Genomic DNA, 16,155 nt, shown 5'->3' with positions numbered 1-16,155 from the left:
AATGGGATTGTATTAAACAGAAAAGCTTCTTTGCAGCAAAGGAAACAATCAAGAACATGAAGACAGACCCTACAGAATGGGAGAAAATCTTTGCCACCTGCACCCAGATAGAGCATTAATCTTCAGGATATGTAAAGAATTCAAAAAACTTAACACCAAAATAAAAAAACAAACAAATAACCTAATCAATAAATGGACAAAGGAACTAAACAGGCATTTCACAGAAGAAGAAATACAATTGATCAACGAATATATGAAAAAATGTTCAGCATCCTTAGCAATTAGAGAAATGCAAATTAAAACTACACTGAGATTTCATCTCACTCCAGTTAGAATGAAAATTATCAAGAATACAGGTAACAATAAATGTTGGCGAGGATGTGGGGAACATTGCTGGTAGGAATGCAAATTGGTGCAACCACTCTGTAAAGCAGCGTGGAGTTTTCCTCAGAAAACTTGGAATGGAACCACCACTTGACCCAGCTATCTCACTCCTTGGTCTATACCCAAAGGACTTAAAATCAGCATACTACTGTGATGTGGCCACATCAATGTTTATAGCAGCTTAATTCACAATAGCTAAACTGTAGAACCAATATAGGTGCCCTAAAACAGATGAATGGATAAAGAAAATGTAATATATATATACAATGGAATATTACTCAACCTTAAAAAAGAATGAAATTATGGCATTTGCTGGTAAATGGGTGGAACTGGAGAATATCATGCTAAGTGAAATAAGCCAATCCCCAAAACACAAAGGCCAAATGTCCTCTCTGATATGCAGCTACTAACACAAAATAAGGGCAGCTGGGAGGAAAAAAAAAGTGGATTAGACAAAGAGGAGTGAAGCAAAGAGGGGGGAATTAGAATAGGAAAGACAGTGGAATGAATTGAATATAACTTTCCTAGGTTCAAATATGAATACATGACCAGTGTAACTCCATATCATATACAAGCACAGAATGGGAAGTTTTACTCAATGTATTTATAATATGCCAAAATACATTTCACTGTCATGTTTAACTAAAAAGAACAAATAAAAGGGGCTGGGGTTGTGGGTCAAAGGTAAACAGCTCGTCTAGCATGTGCAAGGTGTTGGGTTTGATCCTCAGCGCCACATAAAAAAAATAAAATAAAGGCATTGTGTCCAACTACAACTAAAAAAAATTTTAAAAATAAAAAAATAAAAAAGCTTATCTGGCTAGTTTATTGAACTTTCTTAGTAATTATCAGTGTATACAACCTTATCATCTGTAAATTATTGATACACTTCTTTTCTCTTTTCCATAATTATGCTTATTTTTTTCATTTCTTATTTTAATTGTCAGAGTTTTCAGAACTTGGTATAAAAATGGTGATAAGGGCAGATCCCATTTGTAGTACTGACTTCAAAGTAAACACTAGAATTTAAATGTTAAATGTGACATTGCTTATTCTATTCTATTCTGTTTATCTATTTGTTTGATATTTTTGGTACAAGGGAGTGACTCTGGAGTGCTTTACCACTGAGCTACATCCCCAGTCCTTTTTTTTTTTTTTTTTTTTTTTAAGACACGGTGTTGCTAAATTGCTGAGGCTGTCCTTTAATTTGTGATCCTCCTGCTTCAGCTTCCTGAGTCCACAGGATTACAGGCATGCGCCACCATGCCCAGCCAGGGATTTCACGAAGGTATTTCTTTCTTATTGTAAGGAAGTTTTATGCAATTTCTTTTTTTTTTTTTTTAAAGAGAGAGTGAGAGAGAGAGGGGGAGAGAGAGAGAGAGAGAGAGAGAGAGAGAGAGAGAGAGAGAGAGAGAGTTTTAATATTTATTTATTTTTTCTTAGTTCTCGGCGGACACAGCATCTTTGTTGGTATGTGGTGCTGAGGATAGAACCGGCCGCACGCATGCCAGGCGAGCGCGCTACCACTTGAGCCACATCCCCAGCCCCTCAATTTCTTGTTTACTGCTATTAAAACTTGTTATAAAGTAAATTTTTGTATCTTCCCCCACAAAGTTCATATGCTCAAATCCTAACCCTAATCCTAATCCCAATCCTAATCCCCACTGTAATGGTATTTGGTGGTAGGGTCTTTGGGAGGAAACTAGGGTTGTTAGTTCATGAGAGTGGGGCCCTCATAAGGGGATTAGTGCCCTAATAACTAGGGGAGGAGAAATGGGCCTCCTGTCTTTCTGCTCTCTGTCACGTGAGGAGACATTGAAACCACTGCCACCTGCAAACAAGGAAGAGAACCCTGACCAATAACTGAATCTGCCAGCATCTGAATTTTGTGTTTCCCAAGCTCCAGATCTGTGAGGAACAAATGTTTGTTGTTTAAGCCACCTAGCCTATGGTAATTTATTACAGTAACCCAAACTAAGACAAAGCTCAAAAGCAGACACTTATTTAAATTTTTAGGGCTGGGGATGTGGCTCAAGCGGTAGCGCGCTCGCCTGGCATGCGTGCGGCCCGGGTTCGATCCTCAGCACCACATACCAACAAAGATGTTGTGTCCCCCGAGAACTAAAAAATAAATATTAAAAAAAAAAATCTCTCTCTCCCTCACTCTCTCTTTAAAAAAAAATTTTAAAAAAATTTAAATTTACAAATATTTATTATGTACTTTCTTTATATTATTTCATCCTCTTCAGCATCTATCTAAATGGACACATAAGCTCCTATTTTTTATCTATTAATGTGATACATTAGATCAGGTATTGTGGGATAAACTCAAGTATTGTTTCTAAAACAATTATAGAATTTAACTTGAAAGTACTTAATTTTATTTAAAAATTGTACATCTATTTCATAGTGGTAATTGGTCTGAATTTGTATACATGCACGTGTGTGCGCGCGCGCACTGTCAGAGTTGTGCTGATTTGATTAAGTAAACTAAGAAACTTTCCATCTTTTTATATGATATGTGACAGTTTATGTGACTTTACAATTATATTTTCCATGAAAGAAACCATTTTTCAAACTATGAAGGTGAAAACCCTTTTGGATAGTTAATTCTTGAACATTTTTTCAATTTCTACCACAGTTTTTTTTTCCTTTTTCTTCTCTCTTTCTATTTTTTACTAGTGAATTTCTGTGGTATATATTTTTTCAAATTTAATAAAATTTTGTTACTATTTCCAAATTTATGTCCAGGTATTATGTGGTAATACATAAAATATTCATAATTAAAAATAAAACAGCAATCTTACACCTGTCATTCTATCATTGTTCTTAATTTTTGAATTGAGTTTGTCTTCATTCTGCAATTAGACTGCCTGATATTTGTCTCAATTACTGATTCTGTAAAAGGAAAATAAAGTTTTAGTGCATATCAATGATGGTATTATCTTCTTGGTCAAGTTTTTTCCTGTTTTTCTGTATTTTTCCTTTTCAAAATTTATGTTGTTTTGTGGTTCTTTATTTCTGATTGGAATGTTACACTAACCTCATTTGTTTTCATGTAATATGTAATATTATAAATTTGCCTCTCAGTGCAGCTTTGGCTGTAGGCCACACATTTTGCTGTAATAGTTACACAAAATTGTGTCTTTTGTTTCAAAATTAGGCTACAGTCTGCTGTTAAACTCTTATTCTTTGGTTTTAGTCTATGGAAGACTGAATTATCAAATGCTGACTAGAAAATTCCTGACATCTGTGAACTTGTGTGTAATTAATGACCATGTGGTCATATAGATTACCATCATCTTTAATCTGAGTAAGTATATCAGTAACATGAACAAAGCTTATCATTGGATATATATTTAATATTTGAACATAGGATAAGCATTCTAATGTCATCTGTGGTATAGGAAACAAAAACTTTGGGGGGCTAGAGGTGTAGAGGTATAGTTCAGCAGTACAGAGTTTGTCTAACATGCATGAGACCCTGGGGTTGATCCATAGAACTGCCAAAAACAAACAACAACAACAAAAAAAACAGGGTCTTGCTAAATTGGCTGGAAAGGGTACAAAGAAACCTTCTGTAGCAATTTTGTTTCTTTTTCATGCTGCTTCCTCTGCTCCCCTTCAGTAGTGGGGATTGAACACAGGGCCTCACATGTTAAGCAAGCACTGGGTTACACCCTGAGATCTTTTTATTTTATTTGGAGATAGGGTCTTGGCTAATTGCCCAGGCTGGCCTCAGACTTGCCTCAGCCTTCCCAGTCAGTGGAATTACAGACGTGCACAACCATGACTTATAGATGCTGCTTTATTTTTCACCTCCTGATAGCTATTTTTATTTTTATTTTTGTAGCTGTAGATGGACAGCATGTCATTTGCTTTGTTGTTGATTTTTGTATGGTGCTAAGGATAGAACCCAGTGCCCTCACATGTACCAGGCAAGCACTCTGCCACTGCGCTACAGCCCCAGCCTTCCTTATAGCTATTTTTCCATCTGGTCAATAACTTTCCTTCTGTCAGAATCACTTCTAACTCTTTTCCAATTTTATGAGAGACTTTGAGTATTTTTAGACTTCAGAGTTCATATTTGTACTGTTTTCCCTAATCAACATTTACACAAAGTAAATATATACAAAATTGAATCTGTATAGTAAAAATTTCCTTTGTTTACATGCAAACTTCCCTACATAAAATGACTAATTTACCACTCAACTTAGATGATTGTCCAAATAATGGAAAAGAGATCATTTTAAATGTGCTTTTTCAAAAGAAATACTCAAAGAATTATCAAATTAATTTGCAACGATAAAATGATTTTTAAAAATTCAAATGCACATCAATAGTTGGTTACATAAATTATGAAGCATCTGTGCAATGAGATTCTATGCAAGTATTTAAAAGAATTAAGTGTAATTTATATAAATAATAATACATAAAAATTTTCTCAAAATATACATATCAGCTGGACTTCCTATCACATGACTACAATCCCAGTGACTTGAGAGACTGAGACAGGAGCATCACAAGTTTGAGGCCATCTCAGTAACTGAGACCCTAAGCATCTTAATGAGACCATGTCTCAAAGTAAAAAATAAAAAGGGCTAGGGGGGCTGGGGCTGGGGCTCAGTGGAGGAGTCCCTTGACTAGCACACATGAGGCACTGGGTTCAATTCTCTTCACCACATGGAAACGAGTACATAAAATAAAGGTATTGTGTGCATCTACAACTAAAAATATTGAAAAAAGGGGGGGAGGCTAGGAATGTAATTTAGTGGTAAAACACCCTGAGTTCAATCCCCAGTATCCAAAACAAAAATAAATACAAAAAAACCCTATAAATATTAGATGAGAGAAGTTAGTTTTCTTAATAAGATGATATATATGATATAAAACAATTATTATTAATACATGAATATAATGTTAGAACCTGGAGCGATTAAAAACTGGAAAAAATGTATACCATTTGTGTTTTTACATAGTAATCTCCTCTGGCAATGAAATTATAGGATTTTTACTTTAATAAGTTTATATAATGATTGAATTTTTATGCACAACATAAATTATCTTTTATAACAAAACAACAAAATATATTTAAAATAAAAATGAATCTATAGATACACAAGTATATAGTTTGATAAACTGGGATTATCTTTCTTGGAGGATTCTGTGATTTATTTATCTGAGATTTATATTTCCTCATATTTTTCTTGCTAGTCTTTCATCCCTTCACTAATCATCATGTCTATGTAAGGAGAGAAGAACTAGTTAATGATGTTATTTTTATTAGACACCACGAAGATATGCAATCAATAATGCAATTTATATAAATAATAGTTCAATTTTAAATGGATATCTTCTGAGCCCCTTTTTGCTAGATCAAACAAAATGGGGGAGGCGGGGAATTATCATGCCCAATGATAAATTTCTGCAAAGATTGAAAATGCTCTATATTGAAACAGTTCAGTACCATAGTGACTAGCCACATGTAGTTAGTAAGCCCTTACCATATGACTAGTGTGACTGAGGAACTGGATGTTTTATTTTATTCACTTTTAATTAGGTAACCACCCATAGTTAGTGGTTATGTTTTTCATTAGTTGATTCTAGATGGAAAGAAACTGAAGAAACATAACAAAATGCAATGTGTGAGCCAGGTATGGTGACTTGCGCCTATAATCCCAGCTCTTTCAAAGGCTGAGGTGGGAGGATCAAATGAGCCAGGAATTTGAGATCCCCATTTCAAAAACAAAATAAAACAAACAGAAACACAATATGTGAACTTAGTTAAATATCATAAAGGATAAATTTGGAGATGATGGTGTTATCTTGTTACCTCTCTCCCCTCTCATCTTTATCCAGCTATTTCCCCCAAGTGTCAATCCTGCGAACTGATAGCAGGCCCAGGCTTGCCACCAGCCAGAGAACAGCCTTTCAAATGCATTAGTGGGTTTTTTTATTTTTAATTTTTTTTTTGCTTTTTTTTTTTTCCATGGTCCCATTCCAGCAAACAGACATGTCTGGCTTCCCGGACGGATTCTCTTGTAGGCTTTCCTTGCTCACCCAGCCTTGAGGAGGGCTGGTTAGTGAGTCATCTCTCATTTTCCAACCCACCCTTTTGTTCCATTACTTCCTTAACTTTACCCATCTCATATAAATTCTATTCCTGTAATAAACCTCTTATTTGCAATACTCATAGTGATTCTTCTCCCATGATTGATTCCTAATTAATATAATTATGAAATATTACTCCCTTCTTTTCTTCAATTCAGTAAGTGGGACAAAACAACCATCCAATTTCCCCCTTACCCCCTATTTTTAGTTTATCACTAAGTCCTTGGAAAAAGACATCAAAAATATACCTGGAAAACCACTATGGAAAGCAGTATGGAGATTCATAAGAAAACTTGGAATGGAACCACCATTTGACCTAGCTATCCCACTCCTAGGTTTATACCCAAAGGACTTAAAATTAGCACACTATAGTGATGCAGGCACTGATGTTTATAGCAGCTCAATTCATAGTAGCTAAACTATGGAACCAACCTAGATGCCCTTCAACGGAGGAATGGATAAAGAAAATGTGGTATATATACACAAGGGACTATTACTTAGCCTTAAAGAAGAATGAAACTGCAGGTACATGGATGGAGCTGGAGAATATCATTAAGTGAAATAAGCCAAACACAAAATACTTTTCTCTGATAAGCGGATGCTAAACCTTGGTAGATAAGAATGAAGGAACTTTTTGATTGGGCAGAGGGAAGTGAGGTGAGGAAATAGAAAAATAGTGAAAATTTGGGAATGGGAAGGATGGTGGAATGAGATGGACATTATTAACCTATATATATGTATATGATTACACTACGGGTGTGAGTCCGCAGCCAGAGGAATGAGAAGTTGTGCTCCATTTGTGTACAATGTATCAAAATGCATTCTATTGGGGCTGGGGATGTGGCTCAAGCGGTAGCGCGCTCGCCTGGCATGCGTGCGGCCCGGGTTCGATCCTCAGCACCACATACAAACAAAGATGTTGTGTCCGCCGAGAACTAAAAAATAAATATTAAAAATTCTCTCTCTCTCTCCCCTCTCTCACTCTCTCTTTAAAAAAAAATGCCTTCTATTGTCATGTATAACTAATTAGAACAAATTACAAAATAAAAAACATACATCTGGAGGGGGCAATGCACAGTAAATATGTTCATTTCTCTCCATTTTTTTTGTAACATGCTTAGTCCATGTAATTCCCATCCCTCACCTGATTCCACTTCCACTCTCAACTCCCAGTATCTATTCTTTTCTAAATTCTAATTTTAAACATGTAAAATTTTTCAATGGCTTCTCTTTTTCCTTTTTCTTCTTGTACTGGGGGTTGAACCCAGGAGTGCTCTACTTCTTGGCTATATCCCTGCCCCTTTTCACTTTTTTTTCCATATTACTTATTGGTGCATTACTATAAAACACAATTGTTGAATTTGTTGTTACATATTCATATAAACCATGCTGTAACAATATAATTTGGTCAGTATCATTTTGCCTTTTACCCCCCTCTTCCCTCCCCTGGTCCTTTTCCTCTACTCTACTGGTCTCCCTTTACTTTTCATGAGATCTTCACCCACTTTGCAACTTTCTTTTCCTTTGTCCTTTCTACTTCCACATATGAAAGAAAACATACAACCCTTGACTTTCTGAGTTTGGCTTATTTCACTTAATATAACACACTCAAGTTCCATTCATTTTTCTGCCAATGACATAATTCATTCTTCTTTATGGCTGAATAAAATTCCATTTGTGTGTGTGTGTGTGTGTGTGTGTGTGTGCGCGCGCGCGGGCTTGCATACACACTTGCATAATATTTTCTTCATCCATTCATCCTTTTATGGACATCTAGGCCCACTGATTTTTGTTTTTGTTTTGGGTCAGGATCTCAATAAATTGCAGAGGCTGGCCTCAGATTTGTGATCCTCCTCTCTCTGCCTCCCAATTCACTGGGATGGCATGCACCACTGCAACTGGCTTGGCAATGATTTACTCATATAGTTTTGTGTAATCCAGGTCCTATCAACTTCTCCACTATCTTTTGCCAAATATACTCCAGTCACACTGGCTTCCTTTTCAGAAAGACCAAATTCTTGGTCCTCAGAGGGTTTCCTGTGTGTATCCACTCAATCTGGAATGTTCTTCTAGCTCCCTTTCACTCCTCACTTTTCTTGGTTTATTCTTTCAGGTCTTGACTTAAACACCATTTCTTCAGAAAGACTTTGCTGGACCAGCTTAAATAGACCCTCTCTGCTATGCCATGTCACTATACCATGTTAATTTTTTCTTTGCACTTATCACACTTTGAAAATATTTTATTTATTTAATCATTCCATTTTTTCTCAGTCTATGGTCTTCAAGAGGGGAAAAGACATTTGTTCACCTCATGTTTAAGTCAGTGAGCATTATAGAATAAAAATGTAACTGTCTGGGTGGGGACTTTGGGCACAGTTACCCTTGAAAAGAGCTTTGAGATACACCAGATTGGTGCTCAAAATATATTTGTGGAATGACTGATATAGTGAGTGGATTCCTCTGGCTATTTACAGTTTCTGTTCTCCTATAATTCTAATTTGAAATAACCTCTCATAGTGCCAGTTCTCACGCCCACTTCATGACATTGACTGTACCTTTGGGATTTCTCTGGGAATGGTCTGGTGCTTGATGCTGGTCCAACTAGTGTATCAAGGCAAGGCTAATTGAGCATTACGGAATAAAAATGTAACTTTGGGCACAGTTACCCTTGAAAAGAGCTTTGAGATACACCATGATGAGCATGTTCAGTGAAAGAATTATCACTATTTTTCCATTTGTGTGCAGTGAATCAGCTTAAAATTGGAACAACCAAAGATTGCTCTATTTGGGACTCTATTTAGATTAGAGTTTAGAATGATGTGATAAAACCATTCTTTGGGTTATGATCACATTATCCCTGTTCTTTTTGTAGTTACTGGTATAAACTCAGGCTTATCAAAATTTAAAGCATTGTTTCCCATTGCAAAGTTAGGACCAAATAGCTAAAATGACACTAAGCTTATTAAAAAAAAGTGGGGCAGGGGTGCAGGAATGTACCTCAAAAGCAGAGCACTTGCTAGCATACACAGGCCCTAGGTTTAATACCCAGCACTGGGGGAGGGGGGTACCTTAAAAAAGGTCCAACTTTCTTTGCGGGGGAAGTATTAAAAATGTCAACCTCTTTAAAAAACTTAATAAATTTGAATGTAGGAGCAATTTTACTTTTATAGAAAAATGAGCAGAAAGTGCAGTTTTTAACATAGAACATTAGTTGGCACATTTGTTACAACTGGCAAACCAATACTAATACTTTATTATTAAATAAAGTCTAGTTTATATTAGAGTTTCCTCCAGGTATTTTATATCCTACAAGTTTGACAAATATATGGTGACATTTATCAATGATTAGAGTATCACACAGACTAATTTTACCACCTTAAAATTTTCATATACCTGCTATTATTCCTCCCTCTTTCCCCTGAACCCACAGCAAACTACTAATCTTTTTACTGTCTCCATAGTTTCACTTTTTTCCAGAATGTCATATAGTTGAAATCACACAGTCTGTAGCCTTTTATTTATTTATTTATTTAATTTTTAAATTTTTGTTATTGGAGATTAAACCCAGGGGTACTTAACCACTGAGTTACATACCCAGCCCTTTTTATTTTGAGACAGGGTCTTGCTAAGTTGCTTAGGGCCTCATTAAAAGTTGCTGAGTGCTGGGATTGTGGCTCAGCGGTAGAGTGACCGCCTAGTGCATGCGAGGCCCTGGGTTCGATCCTCAGCACCACTTATATAATGAATAAATAAAAACAAAGGTATTATGTACAACTAAAATAAATAAATATATTTTTAAAAAGTTGCTGCGGCTGGATTTAAACTTGTGATACTCCTGCCTCAGCCTCCAGAGTAACTGGGATTATAGGCAACTTCATAGATTTTTGGATGGGTTTTTTTCACTAAGCAATATGAACCTTACATTTTTCTTTGTCTTTTGTTGTTTTATAGCTTCTTTCTTTTTTTAAAAAAATATTTTTTTAGGACACAAGTAAAGGACACATACCTTTACTTATTTATTTTTATGTGGTGCTGAGGATCAAACCCAGTGCTTCACACATTGGCGGTGAGCACTCTACCAGTGAGCCACTACCCTAACCCCTATAGCTTATTTATTTATAGGACTAAGTAATATTCTCTTCCGTATGTGTCACAATTTATACATTTGCCTATTGAAAGACATGTAGGTTCTCTCAATTTTTGGCAATTATGGATAAAGCTGCTATAAATAGCCATTAAACATATGTTTTCAACTCATTTGAGAAAATACCCAGGAGTGCAATTGATGTATGGTAATAGCATGTTTAGTTTTGCAAGAAGCTGCCAAACCATCTTCCAAAAAATCCGTATAATTATGCATCCCCACCAGAAGGAGAGTTCCTGTTGCTCCACATCCTTGCCAACATTTATTGTTGTCTGTGCCTTGGATTTTAGCCATTCTAATGAATGTATAATACTATCTCACTGTTGTTTTAATTTGTAATTCCTTAACAACAAGATATTGGGTACCTTTTCATGTGCTTATCTGACATCTGTATTTCTTCTTTTGCGAGGTATCTGTTCAGATATATTCCTATTTTTAAATTAGGGATTTTTAAAAAAATGTCTTTTTCTTTATTTTTTTTAATTAGTTTTTTTAAATCATTGGGATTTAAAGACTTTTTGTATATTTTGGATAACAGTCCTTTATCAGATATGTTTTCTGAAAAGATTTTTTTCTTCAATCATTTATGTCTTGACTTTTAATTCTCTAGGCAGTGTCTTTCTCAGAATAGAATCTTTAAGTTTCAACATATCAGCCTTTTTATTACCATGAAAATAAGATGTACAGATTTTGCAAAAAGACTTTGATTACTAGAAAGATTTAATTGAATGTCTTCCTTGGGCTCTTTCACATCTAGGTTTTTATGCTTTTATATTAAACATAATACGTGGTGGACTTTTTTTCTCCGTATGAATTTTAGGGTTCCTGTCCCATTTTAAAATCAATATATGTTCATTGCAAAAAGTTTAAAAAATGCAGAAAAGAAGAAAATATGAGTTTTTGAAACAGTGTAGCATTGAATAAATGGAAGAATTTTGTCTACAGGAAAAATCTAGACAGTCCTGCCTGTATGCCTGCCTTTCATTAATTGCCAGTGCAATAGGTTTTCATCTTCTCACAATTTCAAAGGTTATATGGATGGAAGGGTAATAGTAAAACAAAGTAACTTTTTTGAGTAGTGCTTTACAAACATTTTTCACATGTTCTTCTTTCTTTTCCCTTCTTGGTATTTTTTTAAATTTTATTTTTGGGGTGGGTATCAGGGATAGAACTCAGTGTGCTTAACCACTGAGCCACATCTCTATAGACTTTTTTATCTTGAGACAAGATCTCACAGAATTGCTGAGGTTGGCCTTGAACTTGCAATCCTTCTGTTTCAGCTTTCTGAATTCCTGGGATTACAGGTGTGAGCTACTGCTTCCTTTCTTTTAAGTATACATTTCCATCTAACCCAGCATTTATCTATCATGACAATGAATCCCTCCATCTATTTTTTTTTAAACTTATTATTGGGATTCCCCATGTTTCAATGGAGTCAAGCCTGGAATAAGATGTTCTGAAGACTTAAGAGGAAAGTTAACCACTCTTTTATTCAAAAAGGAGTGAAATGACCAGTATTGTGTTGCCAGGTTGGCCTGTAATCCCAGCTATTCCAGGGGCTGAGGTGGGAGGATCACTTGAGCCCTGGTTTTCAAGAATAGCCTGGGTAATATAGTGAGATGCTGTTCACCCTTCAACCATGGAATCAAATGGAGATCATGGCTGATTTTTTCCTCCCAGTACTGGGGATTGAACCTCAGTGGGCTCTACCACTGTCCACTGAGCAATAGCTCCATCCCCTTTTCTAAAAATCTATTTTAAAAATTTTATTTATGTTTGTTTGTTTTTGACGTAGTTGCCCAGATTTGTGATCCTTCTTCCTCAGTCTCCCAAGTAGCTGGGATTACAGGCATGCACTACCATGCCTGGCCACCAAGTGCTTTCTACTCAGTTCTGCTTAGGACATCAGTCACTTTTGTGACTGGAGGCCATTGGTGTGAGCAAACCTTAGAAATGTCAGAAATGCCTGGTACAGTTACATCCCTAGTAACACATGCACAAATAATAATAATAATAATAATAATAATAATAATAATAATGCAGCTAGAATAATTGAGGGAAGCCAGCTGAAGCTGGAAAGTAGTTGAAATGAAGCTGGAAGACAGGTGGTGAAGATATTGGAGATCCTTGCTGACCTAGTAAAGGATTTGGGCTTTTACTCTAAGTTTAATGAGAAGTAATGAGGGCTTTTTGTTGTTGTTGTTGTTATTGTAGTAGATGGACACAATACTATTATTTATTTATTTGTTTGTTTATTTATTTATTTTTATGAGGCACTGAGGATTGAACTCAGTGCCTCACATGTGAAAGGAGAATGCTCTACCATTGAGCTACAATCCTAATCCGTGATGAAGGGCTTTTATTTTAGGGCTGAGAATTGAACCTAGGGCCTTCTGCATACTAAGCATGTGCTCTACTACTGAACTATGGCAATAAGGTGGTTTTTAGCAGATGCTCCACAAGAATGGTGTGTGTGTGTGTGTGTGTGTGTGTATGTTACTGTTAAATATCAGGCATGCATTACCATTGAGCTACACCCCGGTCCCTTTTCATTTTCGAGACACGAGTTTCACTAGGTTAGGTTGCACAGGCTGACCTCCAATTTGGTAATCCTCCTGCCTCAGCATTCAGAGTCATTGGGATTATAGGTATGTGCCACTGCTTGGGGCAGAGAGAAAGAAATAGAGAAACTCATAGAAGAATGGGTAGTTATCATTTTTCATTACAGCTGCATTGGATAATCCATAGTACTACTCTACTTTTATTATGTTTTGCTGGACTTTCTTTGAATGGATCAGGAGAGAAGCAAGAGTGGAAAAGCAGGAGGTTACATTATTAGTACATGTGGTAGATGAAGGCCGTCTTTGTCTCAGTGGTAGCAACCCCAAAGTGGAAAAACATTTGGGAAACAGAATGGGTAGGACTTTATGAAGTGATTATGGCAGTGAAGAGAAGAAAGTGTCCTGGACCACTCCACCTTTTCCAATTAATGTTGCTGGGTGCTTGTGGATGATGTTTATTGAGATGGTTTACTTTGGAGATGAAAGATCAGAGGGAGGGAAGAACAAATGCTCTTTTCTTTAAATGCTGATTTGTAATGACAGAAGGGTCTAGGGCATGGTAGAGAAAGGAATTTGAGGTCAGAGAAGAGACATATAGAGATTTTAATTTGGGAGTCTGTGAGCACATTGCCCAAGTAGACACATTTTTTAAATAAAGAACTTCGATACTCAGAAAGCTCTAAATAAAACGTTGTATGTTTCAGACCTACAGTGTAATCCATAGTACTACTCTACTCTTATTATGTTTTGCTGTTAAACATTTTGGTTGTTCTTCATATTTATCATTAATCACGACCTTTGGATTGTGTACTAAAATCCTTATTGCTGAATTAGCTGAATACCATAGCAGGTATTGACAGTAAGGGATTTTAGTTATAGATTTTAAAACTTTTAAACAGGTTGGCTAAGTAGTACTTTGTCCAATAAATATTTCGTATTTGATCCAGGTGCCTATGAAAATAACCCCATTTCATATGCTTATGCATTTAGAAGAGTAATTATCTAACTTTACCTCTGACCACTGATTTGTTATCATAGCATAGGGACTCATTTGGCAAAACAGTAAATTCTTAAAAATAAGCTTTTTAATTAAAAGGATAGTTATCATTTTTCATTACAGCTGCATTGGATAAAATTAGTATCCACAAAGCGTCTGAAATTCAAACGCCTTTGTCTTGTCTTTCTTGTACCTAGTAAACGGTTACAAAGGAAATGTCACTTCATATAAGATTTAGTTGCCAAGATTTTTGAAAAGAAACACTGATATTTTCCTCACAGTTGTCCTAACCACACAGCTTTGTGCTGTTTCAAGTTGCTCAAACTGTGCCAGGAGGAGCCCTTAACTGCTTAAAAGGCCAGGGACAGAAACGGAGTATTGCACAACCCTTCACCACCGGGTGGTTTCGCTTCCAAATCTGGCCTTGGTATCACCCCGAGGAGGGAGCCACTCCTGGCTCCGGCAAAGCCTGCCCCGTTCCCCCTTCAAAAGCAGCTGGGGTTTCCTCGTCCGAGTCCGGCGCGCCCCTCCCTTCCCGCAAGATTCTCGTGGATGCTGAGCCGTGCGGGGCTCCGGGAAGCCCCACTGTCCAGTTGGGGAAACCGGGTCTCCCCAGGGAGACTCCCGCACTCCAGTCCCGCCGACCCAGCAGAGCAAAGATCCGCGGGTCTCCCCGCCGCTCCCCTCCCCCGCGGCCCCATTGTCTGCCTCGCCCCGCCCCGGGGGACACGTGCGCCTGCAGCTTCCCGAGCGAGAAGAGCGCGGGGTGGCGGCGGCGTGGACACCGCCTGGAACGACTACGCGGCGGCGGCGCCGGGGCGGGGGCCGGCGCACCGACCGGTGGGTGCCCTCGGAGAAGCTGCGGCCGCACTCTGCGCCCCCAGCCCCATGCTCCCCCGGCCCCGGCGGGGGTGGGGCAGACGCGTGGGGCTGCGGCGGGGGGGTGGGGCGGGGTGGGGAGATGCCAGTCTCCTGACAAAGGAGAACGAGTGGGACATGCTGAGCCGGCCCGCCCCGCCAGGAGGGGAGTGGGAGGGGGAGTGTCGGGAGGGGAAGGGGCGGGCCTTTCATTCACTCTCAGCCCCTCGGCCGCTGCCGGAGCGGAAGGGCGGGGTCTCGCGCCCCCCCCGGGTGAGGAGCGAGGGAGGCGGCGGGGCGTGGGGGCGGTGCCCGCGGGCGCGCGTCCCGAGGCGTAGGCTACGTCGTCACGTCAGCGCGGGAGAGAGAAAGAGAGGAGCCGACTCGGCAGGGACTGGGGGACGGGGCCGAGATAGAGCGAACGAAGGAGGGAGTGAGCGAGAGTGCGAACGAGGAGAGGAAAGGCGGCCACTCGTGCCTGAGCGGCCGCAGACGAGAGTGAAAGCGGTGGGAGAGAGGAGCAAGGAGGGGAAGAAGAAAGGCGGAGAGAAGAGGGCGGACGGAGGCTGGTAGAGGTGGTAGGGGGAGAAGGAGGAGCTGGAGGAGGGCAGGGGCTGAGGGAGTGAGAGAAGCGGACGCGCGAGGGAGGGGAGGGAAGGGGGGTCACGCGGGGGCGCGCGCGCGCACCGGGAGCGCGCTCGGAGGCGAGTGGAACTGGATCGGGTTTGCTGCCAGCGGCGTGAGCTTCGGCCGCCATTTTACAACAGCTCCACTCGCGCCGGACATAGGGAGCAGCGAGCACGCGTTTCCCGCAACCCGATCCCTTCGGACAGGATTCCTCCGCCGCAGCCGAACGGGGAGGTAACGACCGCCAGGACCCGGGTCTGGGAGGGGAGCTCCATGACATTGTGGAGTGAGCTGGGGGAGGGCGGCTCGGGGAGAAACCGGCTTTTCTGGAAAATGGATTCCAAGGGGCAGAGGAGCACGTTGACTGGGGCTGTCTGGGAGTAGGCCGCGGCTCGCGCCGCCACTTCCTCCTCTCCATGTGCTGCTGCCGTTCGGGCTTTGTCTAAGGCGCTCCAGGAGGAGGTGCCTCCGCG

General features: G+C 39.3%; 1 protein-coding gene across 8 annotated transcripts in view; it reads left to right on the top strand.

Annotated features, from left to right (window-relative positions):
- The first annotated feature begins 14,688 nt into the window (after nt 1–14,688).
- SYNCRIP (synaptotagmin binding cytoplasmic RNA interacting protein) overlaps nt 14,689–16,155 on the top strand; it is a 30,181-nt gene continuing 28,714 nt past the window's right edge. For 3 of the 8 annotated variants that reach the window (XM_081295179.1, XM_081295178.1, XM_081295177.1), the window contains exon 1: nt 14,689–15,037. In XM_081295179.1, coding sequence (XP_081151305.1) covers nt 14,750–15,037 — 288 coding nt within the window. In that variant the 5' untranslated portion in view covers nt 14,689–14,749. Of the gene's footprint in view, nt 15,038–15,406; nt 15,917–16,155 lie in introns of those variants that run through there. The other 5 variants (XM_081295182.1, XM_081295181.1, XM_081295183.1 and 2 more) reach the window with 4 other exon arrangements.

Source organism: Spermophilus citellus (genome assembly GCF_964194105.1).
Source record: "Spermophilus citellus genome assembly, chromosome: 5".
Taxonomy (NCBI): Eukaryota; Metazoa; Chordata; class Mammalia; order Rodentia; family Sciuridae; genus Spermophilus; species Spermophilus citellus.
Note: the sequence above shows the minus strand (reverse complement) of the source record. Positions and strands in the feature narration are given on the sequence as shown.